The following is a 23,553-nucleotide window of genomic DNA, read 5'->3' on the forward strand; positions in this document are numbered from 1 at the left end:
TCTCCACTCCCCCATCATTTTTCCTAGTGTAAAATTCAATTTCAACACCGCCCTTTCCACTGGACCCATGAGCTCTCCCACACATTCAGTTAGGCACTAACTAGCCTTCTTCATCTGCATACACGGCTGGGCTTCCCTATCATATGCGTACCTCTGGGTCTCTTGTGAATATGCTGTTTCAAGACAGGACCAAAATGAAAATTAATTTATTAGCATCTTATTAGACAGGCCGGTCGGCAGTCTCATCTAACACATAATCTTACACAGATTAAGAGTGCATCTGCTGAGTTAATGGATTCGCTCTCATAATACGTAAACTGATCTTGCTTCATTTTACTTTACAGACTGTGTATAACAAGCCGTATGCCTACATACACATAAAAAAGTGATTTTCAGGTATTAACATACCCCAAGAGATATCCAGAATATTTTCAAAGTAGTAAAAGTTTGAACCTAAGTATGGGGTCTTACTTGAATGATAAATGACCATGATTCCAAAAATAACTCAAAGGAATGAGCTAACAGTCCTTCAGAATACAGTTACACCTAAAACCTCACTTATGCATCCGAGAACAAAGCAAGCTGTGTGGGGAGCACAAATGAGTAAGAACTGCTCAGGAATGTACAAGACATAGCAAAGAAAGTAAGATGATGGTAGCAGTTCAACACTTGCAGGATAAAACATAGCAAGCTTTGCGATGGGATTAAAATCTTCAGATACGCAGAACATACTTGTGAATACACGTGTATGAAAGAAAGAAAAGTCAACAAAATGAGCAGAGTCTGGACCTGGACCAAGATGCTGTCAGACTGTTGGCTTTTCAAACTCTTAAATGGGAAGCCTAACAAACAAAGGGGGTGCCTGGGTGACTCAGTCAGTTAAGCATCTGACTCTTGATCTCAGCTCAGGTCTTGATCCCAGGTTTGTGTGTTCAAAGGCCCCATGTTGGGATCTGTGCTGTGCATGGAGCTGACTTTAAAAAAAAAAACAAAAAACATCTAACCAAAAAAAAGTAAACTCTACATGAAAAATTGCAACTTCCTTTTCTTTAGTGGCTTAAAGTAACAACAATTCAGTTACTGGGGCGCCTGGGTAGCTCAGTTGGTTAAGCGTCTGACTTCGGCTCAGGTCATGATCTCGCGGTTCGTGGGTTCGAGCCCTGCGTCGGGCTCTGTGCTGACAGCTCAGAGCCTGGAGTCTGCTTCGGATTCTGTATCTCCCTCTCTCTCCACCCCTTCCCTGCTCACGCACGTGCTCTCTCTCTCTCTCTCTTTCAATGGTAAACGTTAAAAAAAAAAAAAAACTAAAAAAAAAAAAACCAGTTATTAACATTATTTAAAACGGGTCATGGGTGCCTGGCTGGCTCAGTTGGTGGAGCATGCAACTTTTGATATCGAGATTGTAGGCTCAAGCCCCACACTGGGTGTAAAGATTACTTAAAACTAAAAACTCTTTAAAAGAAAAGACTTTAACAATTGCTCGATTAAATTATCCCTGAAAAAACCAAAAGTTAACTTAAAACCACTTTAGATATTTCTATTACTAACATGGCTAGATTACCTAAAATGGCCTTCCTAAAGACGCTAAAGATATAAAAAGATAAAACATCATTTTAGAAGCAATGCTGAGGGGCACCTGGGTGGCTCAGTTGGTTGAGCGTCCAACTCGATTTTGGCTCACGTCATGACCTCGCAGTTGTGAGATCGAGCCTCACCTCAGGATTCTCTCTTTCCCTCTGCCCTTCTCCCCGTCCCGCTCACTTGCTCTTTCTCAGGATAAATGAACATTAAAAAGAAAAAAGCAATGTGGAGTCTGAAGAAATCTGAAAGGAGTGAAATCACACAGTATGTTCCCAACCATGGTAAGTTAAATCGTAAATTAGTAATGGAAAAATAACAAGCAACATACTTCTAAATATCCTATGGAACAAAGATCCAACTACAATAGAACTTAAAAAAACATTCTGAAGAGCGATGAAATACAATGCATCCAAATACATGGGATCTAGCTAAAGCAGAATTTAAAGGGAAGTTTAGAGAGAAATATATAGCTTCAAATATGTACTTAAAATGAAAGGTGGAACACCAATTATTTAAGCTTCCCATCTTTTTTTTTTTTCCTCTGTATTTTAGAGAGAGAGCATGAGCAGAGGAGAGGGAAGAGGGAGGGAGGGAGGGAGAGAATCTTAGTGCTTGGTCCAACCCTAGGATCATGACCTGAGCTGAAATCAAGAGTTGGACATTCAACCAACTGAGCCCCCAGCTTCCATCTTAAGCTAGAAAAAGAACAAAAAATTAACCCCCTCACCCAAAAATAAGGTACTACACCAACTTTAGTAAGCAGAAAAAAGAAACAGTAAGAGTGGTAATAAGGAGCACCTGAGTGGCTCAGTCGCTTCAGCGTCCAACTCTTGATTTCGGCTCATGTCATGATCTCACAGTTCATGGGTTCGAGCCCCAGATCGGGCTCCATGCAGACAGTGCAGAGCTTGCCTGAGATATTCTCTCTCTCTCTCTCTCTCTCTCTCTCTCTGCCCCTGCCCCGCTTGGCATACTCATTCTCTTTCTCTCTCTCAAAATAAGTAACTTTAAAAATTTTTTTTTTAAAAAAGAGTGGAAATAAAATAGAAAGCAGACATAAAACAGGAAAATCAAAGGCAGAAGTCAGTTCCTTATAAATAAAGTTGGTAACTCCAAACAAAACTGACTTTTAAAAAAAGAACACGGGCACCTGGGTGGCTGGCTCAGTTGGTTAGGCTTCTGACTTCAGCTCAGGTCATGATCTCACAGTTTGGGAGTTCGAGCCCTGTGTCGGGTTCTATGCTGATAGCTCAGGGCCTGGAGCCTGCTTCAGATTCTGTGTCTCCCCCTCTCTCTGTCCCTCCCCCACTTGCGCACGCTCCCTCTCATAAACATTTGTAAGTATATCAAAAATAAAAACGTTAAGTTACCAATATTCGAAATGAAAAAAAGGTAATCACTACAGATCCTAGACATTAAAAGGATGATAAAAAAAAGTTTATAACAGCTTTATGCCAACAGACATCTTTAAAAAATTAACAAATTATTTGAAAAGGACAACATACCAAAACTGATACATGAGGAAACATAAAAAATTCTGTATCATTTAAAAAATGAATCTGTAAACTTTTTAAAGTTTATTTAAGGGACAGAAAGAGCATGAGCGGGGGAGGGGTGGAGGGGCAGAGGGAGAGGGAGGGGGAGGGGGAGGGGGAGGGAGGGGGGAAAAGAGAGAGAGAGAGAGAGAGAGAGAGAATGAGAATCCCAAGCAGGCTCCACACTGTCAACACAGAGACCAACAGGGAGCTTGATCCCATGAACTGTGAAATCATGACCTGAGCTGAAATTAAAAGTCAGACACGTAACCAACTGAACCACCTAGACACCCCTGAATCTGTGATTTTAAATCTTCCCTTAAAGAAAGTCCAGACCAGATGAGTCCACTGCTAAATTTTTATAAGAGAATTTATAGATTATATAATGCTGTTCTCACATAAGCTCTTCTAAAAGACAGCAAAAGGGGAAACATGTCCTCACTTTAGGAGGCCAGAATAATATAAATACCAATACATGACAAAAACATTTCAAACAAAAATTACAGGTCTAGATAAAATATTAGCAATTCAAATCCAGTGATGCAAAGGACCGGGTATCACAAGCAAGTGTCCTCACAATGTTGGTTTAATAACAGAAAAATCAATTAATGTGGTTTACAACTACAAACAGATGTAACAAAAACAACTGGAAAGCTTCAAACAGATCGTAAGAAACTATAAATTAAGCACAGGTGATTTTTTCAAAGAAAAAAAAGCTATCATGAGAGATGGAAAAGAGAATATGATAGTAAAACATCTATTTTAAGTAGGCTCCCAGAAAGAAAAAATGACAGAAAACGAGACAGAAGCAGTATCTGTTGAGCATAATAGGTGAGAATTGTCTAGAATAAAAAGACACTAACTCAAATATTCAACATTTCCAAAGACCACTAAGTAGAAGAAATGCAAAGAAATCCATACTAACCATATCCTAAAAACGATGATAAAATAAAGATTTTATAAGCAGCAGTAAGGACACTATTTTCGAAGAAGCAGTAATTATGACAGCAGGTGACTTCTCACAGTAGGTATCATTTTCAATTTGGGGGGAGAAAACTCTCAAAGAAAACTGTATACCCATCAAAAACATGTCTACAAAATGTGAGCTGAATAAAGACATTTTCAGACTGAGAAAAATCTGAGATTTTGTAACCAGCCACCCTCCCCTAAAGGAAAATCTAAATGACATCTTCAATAGAAAATGATCCCAGACAGGGGCGCCTGGGTGGCTCAGTGGGTTAAGCATCCGACTTCGGCTCAGGTCATGATCTCGCGGTCCGTGAGCTCGAGCCCCACGTCGGGCTCTGTGCTGACAGCTCAGAGCCTGGAGCCTGTTTCAGATTCTGTGTCTCCCTCTCTCTGACCCTCCCCCGTTCATGCTCTGTCTCTCTCTGTCTCAAAAATAAATAAACGTTAAAAAAAAAAAAAAAGTTTAAAAAAAAAAAAAAAAAAAGAAAAGAAAATGATCCCAGACAGAAGGTCTGACATGCACAAGAAAATGCCGAGCACAGGAAGAGGTAAACATATAAGTAAATCTGAATAAACACTGACCACATAAACTATATAAAACAGTAACAATACCTTGAAAGCTTCAAAAGCCTTTTTTAAAAAGAAATTAAAGCATAGGAAAGTCACCACTTAAGTTGATAAGAAGGGGCCAAGCCTTCTAAGGTCCTCTCTAGTATTCAGGTAGAAGATACAGCTCTTAGTTCACTCTGGTTTTGGAGAAGTTAAACGTACACACTGAAATGAGGAGGGTAACCACCAAGACACTGCAATACCAAACATGGAGGGGGGGGGGGCAGGTAAAAGGAAAGAAAAAGGAATGAAAACATAGGAAATCAACCCAAAAGAGGACTGCAAAGACAAAAAGAGGCACCGAAACAGGCAAAACAAAGAAACAGTAGGAGGTAAAAGGTAGGCATAAATTCAAATACATCAGTAATTAACACTAATCACAAATAAAGTTAACCATTTTGATTAACAAGCAACGGAAGACTGGATTAAAAAGGTTTTAAATAAATTTCAAAAAACAAGAAATCACAAAGACCACATTCTCTGGACACATAGAATTAACCCAGAGAGCACATTAAGTGAGAAAAAAAAGATTAAGTAAAAAACCCCTTCGTGTTAAGTTAAAAAACAAACCCCATCAAAATATCATCAGCTGAGCCAGAGGTCACCTTCATCAGAGATGTTCCAAGAACTGAGGTTCAAGTGGAAGGAAACAGGGAATACGGGAGACACTCGCTGACGCCCTCTGAAAATGTCTCTGATGCCTATCAGCTCTAGTGACCTTTTGTAGAAATCGTGGAGTTCAAAGTGCCAGTTATTATTTCTGCACTAATGTGATACCTGTGGGTAGTTATCTATTAACAAATCTAACAAACATCAGAACACAAATGTATTTCTCTAGTCACCTCTCGGTTCAGCCTACATTCACTCCAACAATCCAGCAGCAAACACCACCACAACTTCTTGAGGGAGACGGATTAGGATTTTACAGATCGCTTTCAATTTGCCAAATGCCCTACCACTGGTATCTCCAGCTATAAACACGTATTTGCTCTGTCACCTTATAAACACGCTGAACACGGGAGCTACTACTTCTAGTACATACCTAGCAGCTACAACTGTTGAGCCTAGAACAGTGCTGCTTGTAAAGAGAATGCTACAACATGGGCTCATGGGTGAGGAGGAAACAAGAAAGATTTGAGCGGGAAGATACACGGTTTTCTGAAAATCACTTTATAGTGACTGAGGGATATCCGGGACCTTAAGAGAAAAACTACTTTCTATCCTCTCTGCCATTAACCTACACTGATGTAATCCTAATTAGGGTAAAGAAGACAAACCTAGAAGGCTTCCTAAGACCTTAAACTGTTTCCTGAATTTATTGCCTTTGGTATTTCAAAAGAAATAGACTGGTATCGTGACTCCACCTCCTGCAACTGGTCCATCATCCTGTTCCTGGAATCTTCTCCCACAGTCTCTTGACTGCAAATGACCAAGTCCTAACCTGTTGCTAGTATGGACATCTCCTTCTCCTTCCCCTTCTCCTTCGCCCTCAGAGCCGTCTCCTTCCTGGTGTCCGGTGGTGGTGCTGATGGCTCCAGTGCTTGAGCTGACACTTCCTGGTCCAGCTGGGTGCCCCTCCACTGTGGCATCACCATAAGCACTGCTCCGACCAGATACTAGAGGGAAAAGGTTACAAAAGTGTGTATCGTCTCCCAAGTGTGGTGGAACCCAATGCATTCTGAAGTCCGCAATAGTTAGGAGACGACCAGTAGCTTTAGAACGTTTTTTCTTCTGCGTGAAGAAGAAAATAAATACGGAGTGAATGCAAGATTCTGGCCCCATAGCACTATGCTGAAAGACTCCCAGGGCACCAGTCACTCAACCTTCTATGGTATAGAAGATCCACCTACAAAAACAATCTTAATCTCTGTTGCTGATAAATTTCCATCTCGTAGCCCAAAGGACACTCACATTGACTTGGGAATCTAGAAATTACCAACTACTCTTAATCTCTTCTACAAAATATTTTCATATCAAATTTTTAACCACAGACTGGTTTACAAGGTCAAACCAAAATGGCATGCTTTCTCATTCTAGAGCCCTGCCCTTTCAGCCAGTAGACTATGGCCTGCCATGTTAACACATCAGATCATCATCAGGAGGACTGTCCAGAACAGCTTCCCCCAATAGAGGGGGACAAGAGCCACAGTATGATGGACTTTAAGGTCGTACCGTTAACTGTTTTAGATCAATCATGATTTGGGATTATGCACGTCACTGCTTTCTTCCAAAAAGAGACAATTAAAAGTGGCCTGTAAAATATCCCAATATTAACCATCTGGTGCTTAAGCTATTATCCCTGAGCGTTTGAAACTCCAAAGTTGAGGTCAAATGAATTTCTCAAGGCTTTCAGCGAGCCCTCAAAACTTCCCTTGCCTGACACCAACCCCCAGGACCCAGGCAGAGACTCCTAGTGTGTTCCCGCCCCTGCCCAGGGAGATCGGGCCCCCCAGCCACATTACCACTGTGCTCGCCAGCCACTGAGTCCACGGCGCTCCCCCCGCTCTCCGAGCCCACGCTACCACCATGCTCAGCAGGGGAGGTCCGAAGGGTGGAGCCGTCAGTCGCCGCCGTGCTGCCCTCATCGTCCGAGGCTGGAGCTAAGAGAATAACGAGAGCTGTTACAGGTAAAAACCCCTCCTGGGGGCGACAGCATCAAACCACATAGTGCAGAGGGGACACAATGCGGTTGATACATCCTGTCATCAAAGGAAAAAGGGAGAGATTTGCTTTGCTGGTTAATCACCAACAGGAACAAACACTGTACACGGTGCATTGCAAACAGTACTTAGACAGAAGTGAAACCCCAGCTCGCTGGGCATTTCCTTCGCTGCTATACTACAGCGAGTAGACAGTGCAGAGATCCAACGAGAATCTGTGATGTGGACACTCAGTTTTCTAGTTAGAATGCTTCACAGTCACCACTGTCTAGGTGTTACTGACACCTGCTGAGATCAGAGACTACCCATTACCGTTCAAAGCACAGAACTCTGAATTTTAAGATTTGTTTTGCAATCAGTTCATTTGTGCTTATGTGAGGAAATCACTTGTCGTGAGCTCTTGAATCAACCTTGTTTGTTTGGTTTGGTTTTTGATCAGGTGGTCCAGAGGGGAGTTCATTGGGAAATTTCACCCCTCCTAATCATCCTCATCAGACGCTAAGAATGAAGCAAGGAAATTCCCCAGAGACAGCCACAGCATCCAGGATCAGGGCTGAGCTGAGACAGGAGGAAAATGCTGGATGAGATACAGGGGGAAGAAAGCCAAGACAGCCACGGAGCACGGCAGAAACACAATCGGCACAGCACGACGGCCACCTCCGAGCCTGAGAGGACGGCAACGAACGAAACTGGAGAAAAGCGACACACACCACGGCAGCAAGGTGAGAGGGACAGCCAGTTTCTCCCCCTCTCTTCTATCCAGGGTTAAACTCCCAAGAGAAGAGAGAGAAAGAAAAGAAGGAAAAAAGAAATACAGGGAAGCAGCACTCTGGAAAACTCTAGATCAACCCTTACGTCACTCAGGGGTTGATTTTCTAGTGGATCACCCAGTGTCCCATCCTCCTCTATTTGGTCCAACTCTCTGCTCAGGACATTTTGGTTTTTTCTTATCAGATCAGCGAAGAGGTGGAGTGCAAAGACAAAACGGGCTCTGACGAGTTCCTCTGCACTTCCACCCCCACCTCCCGGGCTCACGGGCCCCTGCAGGTGAGCCTCACCGACCTGAAGCAGAACTCAGCTTCTTGCCGCTTCGCTTTTATTTGTAAATGAAGAGAAAACAGTTAATGGCATGAGCTCTAGCTACTCCTCGTCTCCCTTTCCATGTCGTCTAGAGTGTCAGGACTCTGGCGAGGAGCCCTGAAAGCTGTCACTGGAGCCCTACAGCTGACCACCCTGCAAGCCGCTCTCTCGGCCTTTCCTCGGGAGACCAGCGGGAGCCAGGCAGCATGCAAAGTGTCAGGAAGCAGAGCCGCGAGCGCCTTTGCCGAGCTGCATCACCGTGCCCTCCACGCCCGCATTCCTAAAGCAAAGGCAGAAGCAGGAAGTCCAGAATGGCCTGTCAAAGCAGCTGCCCGTTCCACTCTCACAGCACCAGAAGCGAGGCCGGAGGGTCCTGGGGCCCCAAGCCGCGCTCCTTGCTGTGGACAGTTACCTGATGCTGTGGTGTCAGAGAGGGTTCCTGCGTCCAGAGAGGAAGAGCTGGGTGCCTGGCCGGACAGCCCCAGGCTCTGCAGGCCCAGGGCACTGCTGCTGCTGCCTGGGAAACAAGTGGAGAGTGAGCACAGCATTCCTTCCAGACCCCGTCCACAGCACTGCTTTGGCCGCCTGCTGCCCTCGGGAGTCTAAATTCACCGGCGCGTGACCCCCTCTGGCCTGGAGGAAGTTAATCAACAGCCGGTGCTGTCCACCCACCAAGTTTGGTTACAGACATGGTGGAAGGCTTCCTTCAGCTCAGGCAGGACACAGGCCGGAGGAATCTAACAGATTTGGGAGGAAATAATCCAAAAGACCAAACTAACAGAAATGAGGAGATTGGTTCCCAGACTGCAAATCCCACCACGACCCCGTCACTCTCCACCTGTGTCTCTTAACAGCTCTCACCCAGATCCACCTCTCACCAAATCTGGGGACAAGCTAAGTCAGCCGGATATCAGTAACTGCCAGACCCTCTCTGCTGCTCAAGGCCGCCGGGCGGCTCTGTTCCCGGCACGGCCTTCTACCTTGTTGGTCCTGCTGCAGGCTCAGGGCAATGGCTAGTTCAACCATGGTCTCGTCATCTGCATCAGGCGGGATGTCCAGCATGGGGGGGAAGCCCTCTGCGCCTGCCAGCAGGGCCTCCAGGGGAGAGGGGTTGCCATTGTTGACATTTTCAGCTGTCTCCAGGACCATCGACTCAGACTGCAGAGAGAAAGCTCTGTCAGTGTCCCACAGTAAATGGCAGCTTTTGCAAGTCCACAGAATGAGAGCTAGAGGAGAGCTAAGAGACTCTTCCTCCCCTCTCCTGCTGCCGGAGACTCACCACCATCTCAAAATCTCCATGGTCCACCTCACTCTGTTCCTGGCTCTCCTGACGGATGTGACCAGCATTCGGAATCCCTGATGACTGCATTTTCTCATCTGCATCATCATCATCATCGTCATCCTTATCTCCTGAGCCAAAGAAACCCCAGTCACCCAACAGTGCCTGTTCTTTCCTCCCTTGGCGTGTGGTGTGCAGAGTCATGCAGCAGCGTAAACCTAAGACGAGCTACCAGCTAGAGCCCTATGCTTTAGAGGTAAGCCACAAGGACACCCCAGCCTTGTCTCTCACTCCCTGGGCCCAGCAGGATCTTGCCCCCTTAGGAGAAGACTTTCCCAGCTGACGAAGTGACAAAACAAAAAAAACCAAAACTGAAAACACAACGAAACAAACAAACAAAAAAACCACCTGAATTCCACGGGCAGAAAAATCTAAGACCAGTAGGCCCCAGGAGCTCCCACCAACTCCCACAAGACCTTGGGCAAGACCGGGAAAATAGTACAATTGAGATGTTTATCTGTGACATCACGGCAGCCTGGAGTATCATTTCACTCCTGTCCAAAACAGCTGTGTTGTGGGATTTTCATACTACACAACCGTTACGAGAAGAACCAGAACTAAAATGTACAACCATCAAATAGAAACTGAGGCCACCGCTACAGGTCCTGCCCAGGCTGGCTTCTGTGTCAAGTGGGAAGCCCTTCTGATAACAGAGAAAGGAGTCCGGTTTAAACCCCTAATTGTCAGAAGAGGGTGGAGGCCTTCCTTGCCTTCCACTTACTGGGTTGTGAAAGCACGTGACAAAGGCCTGAACTGGAAACGTCAATTACCTGTATGGTAGTTTCTCACCCAAGAAAAGAGGCACAAACTGTTGCCTAACTCAAGCTTACGTTAATAAATAATATCCAAGGAAGGTTATCTGAAGATCATCAAGTTGCACACATTCCAATAAACCTGCAACTGTACCACAAGGTGGCCACCAGCCACGTGCAGCTGCAGAGCAATGAAAACGCAGCTAGTCCAAAGAGACATGTGGGATTAGTGTGGACGATGCACTACATTCTGAAAACAGTACAAAAAATTTTTTTAAATGGGAAGTATTTCATTAGTAAATTTTTATACTGAGTGCATGTTGAAATGGTATTCTTTACATACTGGACTTCTTTTTACTCTTTATAATGTAACTAGTGGAAAATTTAAAGTTACATATGTGACTTTCATTGGAAATTTACTTGTGAGCCAAGGAAATAACCAGAGAGTTACATAATCGTGCTAATATTTAGACATTTTGTAGAACTGCTTTTACTAAAATGTTAAATGTCATGCCCTTGACTTGTGTCCAAGTGCATCAGGAGGGGTATCTCTTGTGATATTTGCTAACAAACTTACTGTAGGTCAAGACCACTGGGGATACTACCCCTTAGGCAATAGAATGGGCCCTTAATGAAGAGTTCTTATGCTAGGAAAATACAGTTTTCCTGAAAAATGACTGTTTTTTGTCTTTAGTCACTGTGACTTTTGTTAACTGTTCTTATTTTTGCTATAGCTCTCGGGAAGCTTTCAGCCGAATATAAAATCTTCATTTGTTAATAATGCAAGACACATAACAACCTCAGGACAGAAATTTTCTATATCCTTGGCTCACTTTTACCATTAACCTTTCTTTGTTTTCTTATGGCTTCAATTTTATTTTTATTCTATTTACTATATGCATCTTTATGTGCCACCTTAAAATCTTTATGGAACAAAGCAGGGTAAGACACAGGATAGACAAACAAAGCTTCCAGGACCTTGGTCAACACGAGCAATACCTCCTAAGGCTGTACACCTCCCTCCCCCTGGCCCCACCACGTGCACACACAAGCCTAAACCCAGACTTCACATTACCCATTGGAGTGTTGCTTCGAGGGGAGGATGGCAATGTCACATGTCTCCGCTTGTTCCTGGGCCTTAGGACTCGAATTAGAGCTTGTTTACAAGAGAAGCTCACGGCAGGATCCTGAGGTTAAAAAAAAAAAAAAAAAAAAAAAAAAAAACACCAAAAAACTAGCATGCTTATTAGGTTTTATATTATTCACGAAACTGTCTATAAAAAAACTTTCCTTTCTTGGTCAGTCACTTACATACGTGTGAAAGACCTATCTATCTACTCTCACCTGCAACCCTGCTGACCAAATTCAGTAGTTAATCCCATCTCCAGACCTGGTATATGTTAAGACGCACTTCCTACCCGCCTGAATCTCAGTTCCTGTCTCTACAAATGGATCTGGCTTTTCATCAGATCGCAGGCTCATCCCCGCTCTGTGCGAAAATCAGTACTTCGAACACTGAGCTTCTATGACACAATCACTGGAACTGGATCTTGACGTTCATTCACACACTCATTTAATTAACAGTAACTTAGCACAAACTATGTAGCAACCGCCGGTAAATTCCCTGGGGACTTAGCACTGAACAAGAAAAACAAAATCCATCCCTGTTTCAAACCTTTCTATTCCATGAAATGCGTGAGATTATAAAGATTTCATTGATATTCAAAACCCTTACTTCCCATTACCTTCCTTTAGGTCTACTGTATTTCCTAACAAACTTACAAAAAAAAAACGTTTCCCAACATTCCCAGGCCAATACAAGATATCTGGGGCTGGCCCGATACGTACGGGACACAGTAGCATCTGCATGTAGATCTTGGATGCTGTATTAATACAGTCCAGCTCACACGTGCAGTAACCATGGATAATGTCTACCAGGGCGTTGACGGTAGCTTCAATGTGAGTTAGGCCTAAAGGGGAGGAAAATACAGTAGAAAAACTTCTAGCTACTTGAAAATCTAACACGGAAGTACAAAGTCTCATCCCCACGTAAAGGTCAAGCAAACAAAAACCGGCAAGGGCTCACGCACTCGGCAGAACAAACAAAACACACATACAAAAGGTGGGTTATCAACATCATTTGTGATTTACTTTATTAACAGTCTCCTAATCTCTCAAACTGTCCTCGAAAGCCTTTCCAGATATCCTGCATCACTGAAGTAAGTAGGCGTCTACTCTTAGAAACCAAAAGAGAGGGTAGAAAAGTATGACGAGATGAGATTATACGTGTTCCCCATAATCCTCAGATCTTACGTGATGATAAACTTGACTCTGACCCGCCTTTTAGGTTTACCGCCCATGCAACCTGCAAACACAAATGAGCACCAGGGCTCACTCTACTTTCCAAGATTGCTATTCGGATCCTTACTTTTCCACGACACTTTGGAGAGTGAGAAGTTAGATGCCAAACAGCAGCAACTTGGGAATAAAACATTCTCAAGCTGATGCTTCACTTCTCCCTTCTGAAGCGGCTTTGATCAAGCTCCCAAAACATTTTTAGAACAATTATAACTGCCGGTAAGGATACAGAGATACACAAAAGTGCCCCTCTATGAGAAATATTCAGCCCCAGGGGAGGAGATATGGTACGAGAAAATCCCGCTTCTCTGCCACACTGCTGAATTCCTGTATCAGAAAGAACGCACTGATCTCAAAGCCTTCTATTTCCTGACTATTAATTCTGGAAGAAATGGTTGGTGAAGGCTAAAGGCTGAGGGCTCGATCTGTTCAAAGACAGAACTTCGATCAGGCCTCAAGTATCCCTTTTAACATGATACCTGGCAGGCAGGCAGGAGCCAAGAAGGCATTCTTGGGTTTGGACGCGTGGAGTTTCCAGAAGTGGTTCACCAGCTGGGTGATGAAACTGCAGCAGTCTCCTTCCAACTGCTTCTGAGGATCTCTCCCCTCATCCGCTCCTTCTAAGCAGGAGACAGAAAATGATTAACAACGGTAAATCTGACATGGAAGTTAATTTGTTTTAAGGTTAACTCAGGTCAAGGAAGCTTGCCTGGGGAGGGAGTTTCAAGTGGGGCCCCAATCAATATGCCAACTATCCCTAGACTCCAGCAGGCACATCTAGGAAAAAAACAGTCTGGGAAAGGAATATCACAGAAAACATTGTATGTTAGAATTAAGTAGAAAGGGGAGCATTCAGGATCTTTATAGCAGACTCAGAGATCTCAGGTCCAACTGCTCAACTTCTAAAAACTAGGGGAACACGTGAGATTTTCTGGAATGACTCCTGGATGAAAATATTAGGAAGAGGAACCGGATGATGACAGCAGATGGGAGCATGTAAATAACAGAGAATTGTAAACACATTAATAAACTGCATTTGACAAAGCAAAACAAGTTAGGTACCCAGCCAACGTGAAGCGAAGGGAGGAAAACAGAATCAAGCATGGAGAAAGGCCACTGCACATGTTGTTAATAAAACACTGGCAAAAAGAATAGCAGGAGAGCAAGATTTGACCCTATTACTTTAGAGCAACCAGGGCCCAAGCTTAGCTTTGCCCTAAAATCCTAAGAGGTAGTTACTTCAGACAGAGGTTATACCTAACATCCAGAGCACTAAATAAACTCAAGGATGATTGAAGGGGCAAGCAATAGAAAGAACGTTCGCTTAAATGGTATAATCTGAACGTCAAAAGCCCTACAAGATACGAAGACAAGGGTAAAATCCCTGTCTCAAAGCATGCAGTCAGGCAGAGGCCAGAGATACGAAGAAGAGAGTGAAAGGCTATAGAAAGTGTTATTAAGCAGATTTCAGGATCACGACCAGGTAGGCCAAGTTCACCTGTTTCCATCGGGGGCAGCTTTGACTCCGTAAAGTGGACAAGGTTGTTAGGACGCATGATGGCAATGGAGCGAGCTGTGATCACCAGCCTCTGGAAGACCTCGGGGTCCAAATCCTTGCCTTCTTTGCTGGATGTGTTGAGACACTGCACAGCTTTGCTCAGCAAGGCCTGATCCTATAACAAAAGTATCACAGAGGATGAACCAAAACTAAGGGCTGGGTAGGATACTCGAGCAAAGAGGACAGAACAGCTGGCAGATCACCAGGATGGCTACCTCCTCTCGGGAAAACAGGTTAATTACCGCCAACTACCGGGAACAAGTTTTCAAAGCAGCCCAGTACAGGTAAACTTCTTCACACAGAAAACATTGAAGGCACAAAATTCAGAAGTCATGAAATAAGTATCAAAGTGTGACAGGAAAATGTGGACCCACCTGATTCTCCAGACCTGCAACATCCCCAATCACTTTGCTACAGTGGAAGAACCGTTTCTCTGTGAGTTCCTATCACAAAGAATCTGTTTCTAAACTGCCTTTCCTCAAGAGGTTCAGCAGGTGAAACGTGAATTTCTCGGTGTTCTGGGTTAGAGGCACCAATGCTAACCATGGCATCTGGCCTGTTGGCTTCTTCCTCCTTGATCTGTCACCTTTTCCATCTATGGCAACTGGTCTCACTTACTGCCTTCCGCCACCACTTACATTTATAGGTGAGACTTCCCCCTCTCTTCCCCCTGCACACCCACCCCTGCCTCCAGATTCCCCCTCAGAGTCTCTCCAACAACCATTTGGCAATCTCCCCACAAGCAAGTACACCTAATCTAGGGTTGTGCCACAGCTGGAGGAGGATCCCCGCGATTCCCGAGTCCTCACACTTTTCCAGGGAAAGCACCCCCAGTCTTTCTTAGATCTTGCTGATGCTATTAGTGGCCAAAAACTCCATGCAAACCAGGGGCCCATCCGACAGCTTGTCATCAGTTCTGAGGGGTAGTCATTAATTTCCCAGGAGAGACTTTAGATGGGTCTCATCTCAGTGGGGTCGTTTCCCCAGCAGACTTCACACTCCCCTCCTCATTTTCCACGTGAAAAGTCAGCTCACTTGATTCCCCATCAGTACCACAACCTCCACTTCTGCAGAAGGCTTCCTGGGAGGGAATGAGTACCTTATGGCTGTGATAGGCCGAGCGGCTGGTGTGCAAGCTGGCCAGGAGGCTCTTGGACTGCTGCTGAACACTGGCAGGTGCCGGCAGGGACAGCAGCAAAGTGGCCAGCTCCTGGGCTGCATTCTTGTTTCTCTCCTGGTGCAGAAGACAGCAGAGTTCTCACTAACCCCACCAAGTCCATGCGGAATGAACGGTCTACGCTCTGCCCTCCCCCTTCCTCTTTCCAAGGCCACCAGTGCTAGGTTATGCTCTACGGACTGCTGAGAGCAAGATGAAGATTTTCAGAAATGACAATCCTCCCACAACACGGGAGCAGGAATCGAGTCCAAGCCTATGACTCCTGGAACAGCGTTCTTTCTACCAGCACTCATCCTACTCTATGAAATGCCCTTGCTGTGGATCCCCCCAAAAGTAGGACAGAAGGCCTTAAGCCAAAGACTTCTCTGGAGCTTCTCTGCAAATCAAGATTATGCTATAAATATTCTTTAGCTGCAAGGCCTCGGGCCTCTGACAACTCCACTGACTTCCTGCCTCTTCAGAAAGCTCCCATATACTCTGAAAAAGTCACTTGCCTTCTCGATGATCGGGCCAACAGCAAAGCAGCTTTCCAGGGCTTCTAAAGAACTCACAACCAGCCTAGGGAGACAGAAAAGCTGGCTTGAGTACAACAACAACCCTTCTCTCCAGTTGTGCTTTAGCCTGTGCAAACTATAGACGGAGGGACCTTGGGGACAGCTAATGAATGCCAAATACAAAATCAAAGCACAATAAGACCTGCCACAGGCACCATGCATATCGTTTCCTTGTGTTACAGGCCAGAAGAAACCTGGCTCCTGCTTGGAGATCAACCTGAGGCCATGTTCGTAATCCGGAACTGAAAGACAGGGCTTTTCTTCCTCAAAGCGGATAAGTGTGCTTCCTTCTGCTGCCTGTGGCAGGGATCACTGAGAGGGGCTTAACAGTCTTGCTGCAATGGGACCCGAAGCTCAGGTGCCCATACATAGGTAGGCAAAGGGATACACAAAGGGAAAGGTTAAAGCCATCTTCTTACACTGGGAAGGTAAAGGTAGTGTTTTATTCACACCTCCATGAAAACGCACAAAGGCACTTCCTAGGAGTCCCTAAGTACGGGGAGAGAACAAACGGCGTTTTCAGGAGCATGCCAACTGCCAACATTCAAAGGGTGCAACAAAGCACCTTTAGAAAACGGAGCCATTTTCTCCTGGGAAAAAGGAAACCCAACTGTGGAAGGGTACCCAGCAACATGCTCCCCAGGGCTTATTCCTGTGAGTATAATGGGGCCTGGTAAAAAGACCAACATCCTGATGCTGAGGCTCCGGGCAGAGAGGGAAAGGTATAGAGAAGGTAGCTGGAGGGGAAAAGGTCAAGGGGTAGAGGAAGGCAACAAAGAGCCGGGGAAGAGGGACCCGAGGCGTAAAACGCAGTTGGACAGAACAAGTTGTCCGCTGGCTTGTCAGACACTAGGACTCTCCCGCTGTCCTACGGCCCGCCCCCGCCCCCTGCTCACCCACTGCGGAGAAGGAGCGGAGAGGAGCGGGGTACGGAAGAGCACACTAAGAGGTTCTGGAAAGGCCAACACCAAGTGTGCACGCACAACCCTCCACACACTCCACTCTTACACGGGATAGCTCGGCAGCCATGCAAGGACCAGAACAGAAAGAAGCAGGAGGACTCTTCCACAGAAGCAGGATCAACGCAAAGCCACACCATTGGTTACTGCTCTCCGGCACACACTCACCCGTGCAGAGAAAAGAAAGAGGGCATACTAACCGGTCCAGCTTGGTTAGGGACTCAGTTTCAGAACTTGGGGGAGAAGCAAAGGGAAAAAAAAAAAAAAGGAAAAAAATGTGAAGCTCAGAGAAACCTGGAAACACATCCTAAGCAAACAATATAAGAATAGGGGAGGGGAGGGGGGAAAAACAAAGAGAAAGAGAGAGAAAAGGGAGTGGGGAGGCTGGTGGTGGGAGGCAATGATTCCAAGCCAGGCTATTCTTTCCGACTTACGATGTAAGAAACTCAGCGTCTTACATCATGAGTCACTTGTCTACCGCGGCAAACCAGCGGCCCCTAGCACAAAGAAGCCAAGCGCAATGCTTAAGAAGGCCACTGGGGGGAGCGCCAGGAGGCTGTGAACTCCGCCGCAGGTGCAGCAGACCGCCCCTTGCCAGCAGCGCCATTACCACATAAGTTGGCTGCTGCAGAGAAAGAGAAGACGATGAAATCGGAATGAACTGGAAGATCTTCCCCTATAATGTCAGCAAGACTGGACCCACATCTCTAACACTGGCTTAAGCATCTTCTACTCAGCAGTCTCTCTGGCTACTCCAAAGGGCACCTGAGCATTAAGAGAAGGCACAGAAGCCCCCCCAGGCAGACTGGAGCCAGACGGCCCTGAGCAGGTTTCCAGGCTCCGTTGGTACGCTAAGGGGGCACAGGGCTGTGTAACAACCTGAAACTCGCAGGCTGGACCCGGTAGTTCTGAGAGACTCTCTCGGGACAGGCTGTGCCGGGAGAGGGAAAAGTGGTGAGGACCGGAGCCAACCCCTGCCGGTGTCGGTACCTCTCCAGGACAGTTCCACTGGTGGTGGCAGGGGCTGCAGAGTCACTGTCTCCAGTGCCATTGCTCTGGTTCAGGTTCGAAGGACAGATGTTGCTGACGGAGGCAGAAGGGAACTCTTCCGGGGGCTCGTCAGGCCAGCCGAACTGCTCCTTAGTCTTGCCATAAATTTTTACAGCATCGATCATGGTGACACCTGCTGGATCCACCGAGGCCCCAACTGCAACAAGTAAGAGAAGCCTCTGGAAAGCACATTCTCTAAAGGGCTAACGTGACCACCTCGCCTCCCAAAACCTGACAAGGCAGCAAATCCCATCGATTTTTGGTACGGAAGAACTCTGTCTCCTGAGACTCGAACAGCACCTTAACCCTGAGGAGACGGTGATGAAGCATGAAGCAGCCCCTCCCTGTGACCGAAGGCCTAGAAGTCCACTTCTCAGAAGAGCCCCTGGGAAGCACCGCGGGAATCCTCTGGTGCTATAGGGATTCCGGCATCTGCCGCCCTCCACCTGCAGGGAGCTCTAAGTGCTCCCTTGGTTCAAAGCGCAGGTTGTCATCATTCATACCGATATCAACTATCTCTAGGAGCAAGAGGGGCCAGTAAATGGCACAGAAAAGTGCTAGACTTGTGAAAAGCTCACGGATTTGTACTCTGAGAGCTTAAAGTATTTGATAGCACAAGGCCAGGCATCTGTGCTTTAAGAGAGCCTGGTGAGGGTGCCTGGCTGGCTCAGTCAGTGAAGCACACAGCTCTTGATCTCAGGGCTGTGGGTTCAAGCCCCATGCTGGGTATAGAGATTACTTGATAAAATCTTAAGAAAGGAAGGAAGGAAGGAAAGAAGGAAGGGAGGGAGGGAGGAAGGAAGGAAGGAAGGAAAGAAAGGGAGAAAGAAAAGAAAGAAGAACGAACAAAAAACCTGGGGATTGTGTGTTTATCTTGCCTCCTCTCTGCCCACCCATGCAGGCAGCCGTTCCAGCAAGGCTGAGCCAGTCCCAACAGAAGCTAACCCTCCCCATTCTCGTACATCCCTCCCCCACCCCCTTGCCTCCTTTCCACTTCCAGTGAAGCTCAGGGTTTCAGGATGGCAGAGACCACTGAGAAGCAGAGAGCAGAGGGTTCCCAGAATACTAGAGAGCCACAGAGGAGTGGCCCCCAAGTCAGCAGCCAAGTGAGAAGGGTGGGCCGTGCCAGGAGCTGGCGACTCACTGAAGAGGTTCAGCTTCTTGTCAGCCTGCAGGGCTTCTTCTCTGGTGAAGGGGAAGTCAAACCAGCGCGAGCGACTCAGGTTAAGCTGCATGGTTCTGCCGAAAATCTCAATGTATGATGGGGCCCGTTCGATGGCCTGGGTCCCGATCTGGATCCGCATGCCTGTCATCACCATAGTGCTGTTGTTATTGCTGATTTCAATGGTGAAGCCGCCAGGCTAGAGGGAGGAAAGGCGCACGTCAGAGAACGAACACGAGTTCTTGGGGGCAAACGTATAACCCTTCACCTACAGGTGCTGAAGCATGCGACCCCAGGTGAGTCCTTTATCCTTCTAATGCCTTGGTAATGACTTGCTTACTTCCAAGGATAGAAAAATAGAGGCAAGGGAGAGGACAGTCTCCAACTGCAGGCTACTTTCTCATCACTAACCACCTCCTGCTGCCCTCTACACAGTGACCCCGTGGCTAACGTTGGAACGGGAACCCTTCTGCGTGGAAGTGAAAATAGCCATTTATTCCAGGGACCACGTAACTGGAATCAAGGGTGACTGTAAGCATATATTTTACACTCGCATCCTAAGAGAGGATGTGTCTTGGGGCGCCTGGGTGGCGCAGTCGGTTAAGCGTCCGACTTCAGCCAGGTCACGATCTCGCGGTCCGTAAGTTCGAGCCCCGCGTCAGGCTCTGGGCTGATGGCTCAGAGCCTGGAGCCTGTTTCCGATTCTGTGTCTCCCTCTCTCTCTGCCCCTCCCCCGTTCATGCTCTGTCTCTCTCTGTCCCAAAAATAAATAAAACGTTGAAAAAAAAAAATTAAAAAAAAAAAAAAAGAGAGGATGTGTCTTTGAACCACACGGTTTATGAGGTCCTTCCACCCGGGCACTGTACCCAGCCCAGCACAGTCCTCACCTTGGTGTTGGCCACATACATGCCGGTGGAATTCAGCCGGTGCTTTATCTGCTGCGCATTGTAGACCTGCAGGAGGTCGTTACCACCAAACTCCACATCTGTCAGCTGCTGGTTGTGTTCAAAGAAGTCGATGGGGAAGGTCACCTGGCTGGACGTGCGGGTCGCTGTGGGGAGCAGCACCAGCGTGTGAGAGCATCAGTGCACACTCCCACCTCTGCACCCACTCCATGAGTAAAGCCCCTCCTAGGCTGAGCCCACACTCCAACACTCCAATCAATCTCTGCAGGACACCCGGGATCACGACGTGTGCCTCAGTGCGATGCCTGCACAGGGCTAGCTGTCCAACAGTCGTCACCCCTAACCACAACACAACCCGGCGGGACAAAGAATTTGCGTGTGGTATGGAGTACAGCTAGTAGCAACAGGCTCCCCTCATGACTGTTTTATTTAAAGTGAACATGGGGCGCCTGGGTGGGCTCAGTCGGTTAAGCATCCGACTGTGGCTCAGGTCGTGATCTCACAGTTGGGGAGTTCGAGCCACGCATTGGGCTCTGCTGTTGGTTCGGATCCTGGAGGCTGCTTTGGATTCTGTGTCTCCCTCTCTCTCTGCCCCTCTCCTACTCACGCTCTGTCTCTCTTTGTCTCTCAAAAAATGAATAAACGTTAAAAACTAATAATAGATTAATTAACTAAATTGAAAATAAATAATAAAAAAAATAAAGCAAACAACAGAAACTACTTCTTTACAGGAGAATGAGCTGCGTCGTCATCTCAAACATGGACTCCAGAACAAATTTCGGTAGCTCTGCTTAACCGGAGTCACTCACTCTGAGTTTGAGCGTTCACACCCTCAAGAGTCCTCGATCAGTCAGGAGTGAGACTCCCAGCTCAGAGATCTAGGATGGATTCGTCACTGCTTGGTAAGAAACGGACCAACGCAAGCAATCTATCCTCCGTCAGTTCCACCCTCCGCCTCACATCAGGCAGGCCATGTTCCCAAACCCAGAGAAAAAGCTCTCCAACAAGGTCCACAGGATCACTCTTTACCAGGCACCTAAGAAGCGCTGGCCTGAAGTGGAGAGCCAGGGAGTGCTTGCCAGCTGCACGATGGGTCTCTAAAAGCCACAAAGAACACTGGTGGCCCTAGGAAACTTGATCCTGCCTTTGGGAAATCAGCTAGCACCTATCTCTACCTTCATAGAACAGACAAGCGGAACAGTCACCGTTTCCCCACGGATAGTTATTGCGGTCTGTTTCGGGGCTCGTCTAGAACACTGCCAACCCCATTCCCCCACCGGTCTTTCCAGGAGGGGCCTTACTGATGGTAGCAGTCTTGCGCTTTCGCACAGGCTTCATGATGCTGACGACACTGCTGGGCTGCAGGGACGGCTGGAGCCAGTAGGAGGTGTTCTCCACGTTGGCCATGTAAATGCGCAGGCTGCCGTCCTCACACAGCAGGATCATGGTGGTCCGCTGCTGCTCGTTGCAGGCCGTGTGCCGAATGGCAACCATGTCTTGGATCTGGCGGAGGGGACAAAGGAGGGTGTGAGTTCCCACAGCTATAGATCAGAACCTACGGAAAAAAGGCAGAGAAGCAACTAGCTTTTGGGGGTGTGGAAGAGTAACAGTCATTTGGGGGTGCAGAAGAATAACAAAGAAAAGGCATCTAGGAGAAAATGGGTGAAAATTCTTTGATAAACCGCTTCGACTGCAAGAGCTGGAGAAGTAACATTAATATACAAATACAGAAACAGAAAATGAGACCAGGTTCACAGCCAAGTGGTGGAAGAACCCGGCACTGACCTTTGCTTTAGCAGGAAGAGTCTTAATCTCTTGGATAAGGAAAGTGTCTGGCTTCACCATAACTACCAGGGGCACACCTGTGGTTTGCTGGACACAACACACCAAGCCAGGGTGGTTCATCACCTCGGACCACTGGCAGAGGGCAGGAGACGTCTTACTGCCACCATTGGAACTGCAGATGACAAAACCGGCCACAGTCAGGGTACCAATCGTGACTTCCTTCTCTTGATTTATAGGCCATACTGACTAAATACCTGATTCCCAGAGCAATGTATTTGTCCAGGGACTCAAATTACCCACGAGCCTCAGTTTTATTCGAGCCATGTATATACTCTCATATACCCTACGGTGTACCTCCAGCAGGAGTCCTGATTTAAAAATCTCCCCTGCTAGGTTCCACTGTCTGAGGGAAGAGGTGGCCCCCTGTGCCTAGAGGCTGTCAACTGCATAGGCCATGGAGCTGCCTAAGGCACGATCCTTGGTCCTAGTAAGAATCTCCAAGTACATCAAGTTCTGTGTGAATGGCATCCATCTGCCTTCACCTCTAACCAGCTAATGTTTCACAAAACAGAGGACAGAAATGGTGCCTATGGCACTTTAATGGCTCTTCAAGGGCAGGCAGGAAAGACAGAGCCTAAGCCTCTTCTCCCTGCTCTCTAAATAAACACTTGCCACCTTACGCACACCTCTATCATCAGGACACCTCATGTAAGCCTCTACTCCCTGAACCCCAACCATACTCCCACTGCTGACATCATGTTCTGTTTACTGATCAGTAACTACCCCAGCAAGGAAACTTAAAGGGCATTCTGGCAGCATGGGTGTCTGGAAGCAACTTACATTCCCGTTTCAAAACTTAGTCATCACAGATTTGCTGCCTCGACTACAGCTTTTCCCTTCTGAGTGACAGTGGTCCCCAAACTTCTTCTCATAGCTTGGGGTCTGCGTGGCAGAGGACAGAGCATACCAACAGCCACCCTGCCAACACTAGGTGCCTCTTGCTCACAAAAGGGAAAGGCTTGCGGGAGGAAAGTAAGTTTCACCAGATCCCCAGCAGGATCAGTACCGGGCCAGGGGAAGCTCCCGCTGAATGTGGGCATCACGGAAGCTGAACACGAAGGGCTCCTTCCCACCTTTTGATGTTGATGGAGAAGAGCTGCAACACCTCCAGAGTTGTCCTGCTGATGGTGGCTGCAAACGATTTGCCTTGACAATAGCTGAAGAACAACATCTGCAGCACATGGGAGTAGTAGACGGACACACCACCACCTGCCACCTGGCTGTTACTGTCCTGTCGGGGCGAAGACACACAACACCTGCATTAACCTCTCATGGTGCCTCAGGGACCAGCATCCAGCTCTGCTGGTTACTAGTTTTAAATCATGATCACAGGTTCTCGTAATCTGAGTCCCTTGGGTAAATCTCAGAAGTACCACGGGAGTCATGGAACTTCACGTTGAATCAGTTTGGTCCTAAAGGACAAGAGTCTCTGCTATTGGGGAAAAGGAGGCAAGAGGGAA

General features: G+C 46.8%; 1 protein-coding gene across 6 annotated transcripts in view; it reads right to left on the bottom strand.

Moving 5' to 3' along the window:
- Positions 1-23,553, bottom strand: part of UBR4 (ubiquitin protein ligase E3 component n-recognin 4) — a 132,345-nt gene that overhangs the window by 53,535 nt on the left and 55,257 nt on the right. For 2 of the 6 annotated variants that reach the window (XM_030326122.1, XM_030326119.1), the window contains exons 44-61: positions 23,167-23,324; positions 22,034-22,205; positions 21,550-21,751; positions 20,231-20,394; positions 19,326-19,542; positions 18,122-18,338; positions 17,332-17,364; positions 16,113-16,176; positions 15,541-15,675; positions 14,382-14,556; positions 13,363-13,503; positions 12,374-12,495; positions 11,601-11,712; positions 9,714-9,844; positions 9,415-9,592; positions 8,847-8,951; positions 7,157-7,294; positions 6,136-6,310 (exon numbers count right to left, since the gene is read on the bottom strand). In XM_030326122.1, the coding sequence (XP_030181982.1) occupies positions 6,136-6,310; positions 7,157-7,294; positions 8,847-8,951; positions 9,415-9,592; positions 9,714-9,844; positions 11,601-11,712; positions 12,374-12,495; positions 13,363-13,503; positions 14,382-14,556; positions 15,541-15,675; positions 16,113-16,176; positions 17,332-17,364; positions 18,122-18,338; positions 19,326-19,542; positions 20,231-20,394; positions 21,550-21,751; positions 22,034-22,205; positions 23,167-23,324 (2,639 nt within the window). The remainder of the gene's footprint in view (positions 1-6,135; positions 6,311-7,156; positions 7,295-8,846; positions 8,952-9,414; positions 9,593-9,713; positions 9,845-11,600; positions 11,713-12,373; positions 12,496-13,362; positions 13,504-14,381; positions 14,557-15,540; positions 15,676-16,112; positions 16,177-17,331; positions 17,365-18,121; positions 18,339-19,325; positions 19,543-20,230; positions 20,395-21,549; positions 21,752-22,033; positions 22,206-23,166; positions 23,325-23,553) is intronic. The other 4 variants (XM_030326120.1, XM_030326121.1, XM_030326123.1 and 1 more) reach the window with 4 other exon arrangements.

This window comes from Lynx canadensis, chromosome C1 (genome assembly GCF_007474595.2).
Source record: "Lynx canadensis isolate LIC74 chromosome C1, mLynCan4.pri.v2, whole genome shotgun sequence".
NCBI classification, from domain to species: domain Eukaryota; kingdom Metazoa; phylum Chordata; class Mammalia; order Carnivora; family Felidae; genus Lynx; species Lynx canadensis.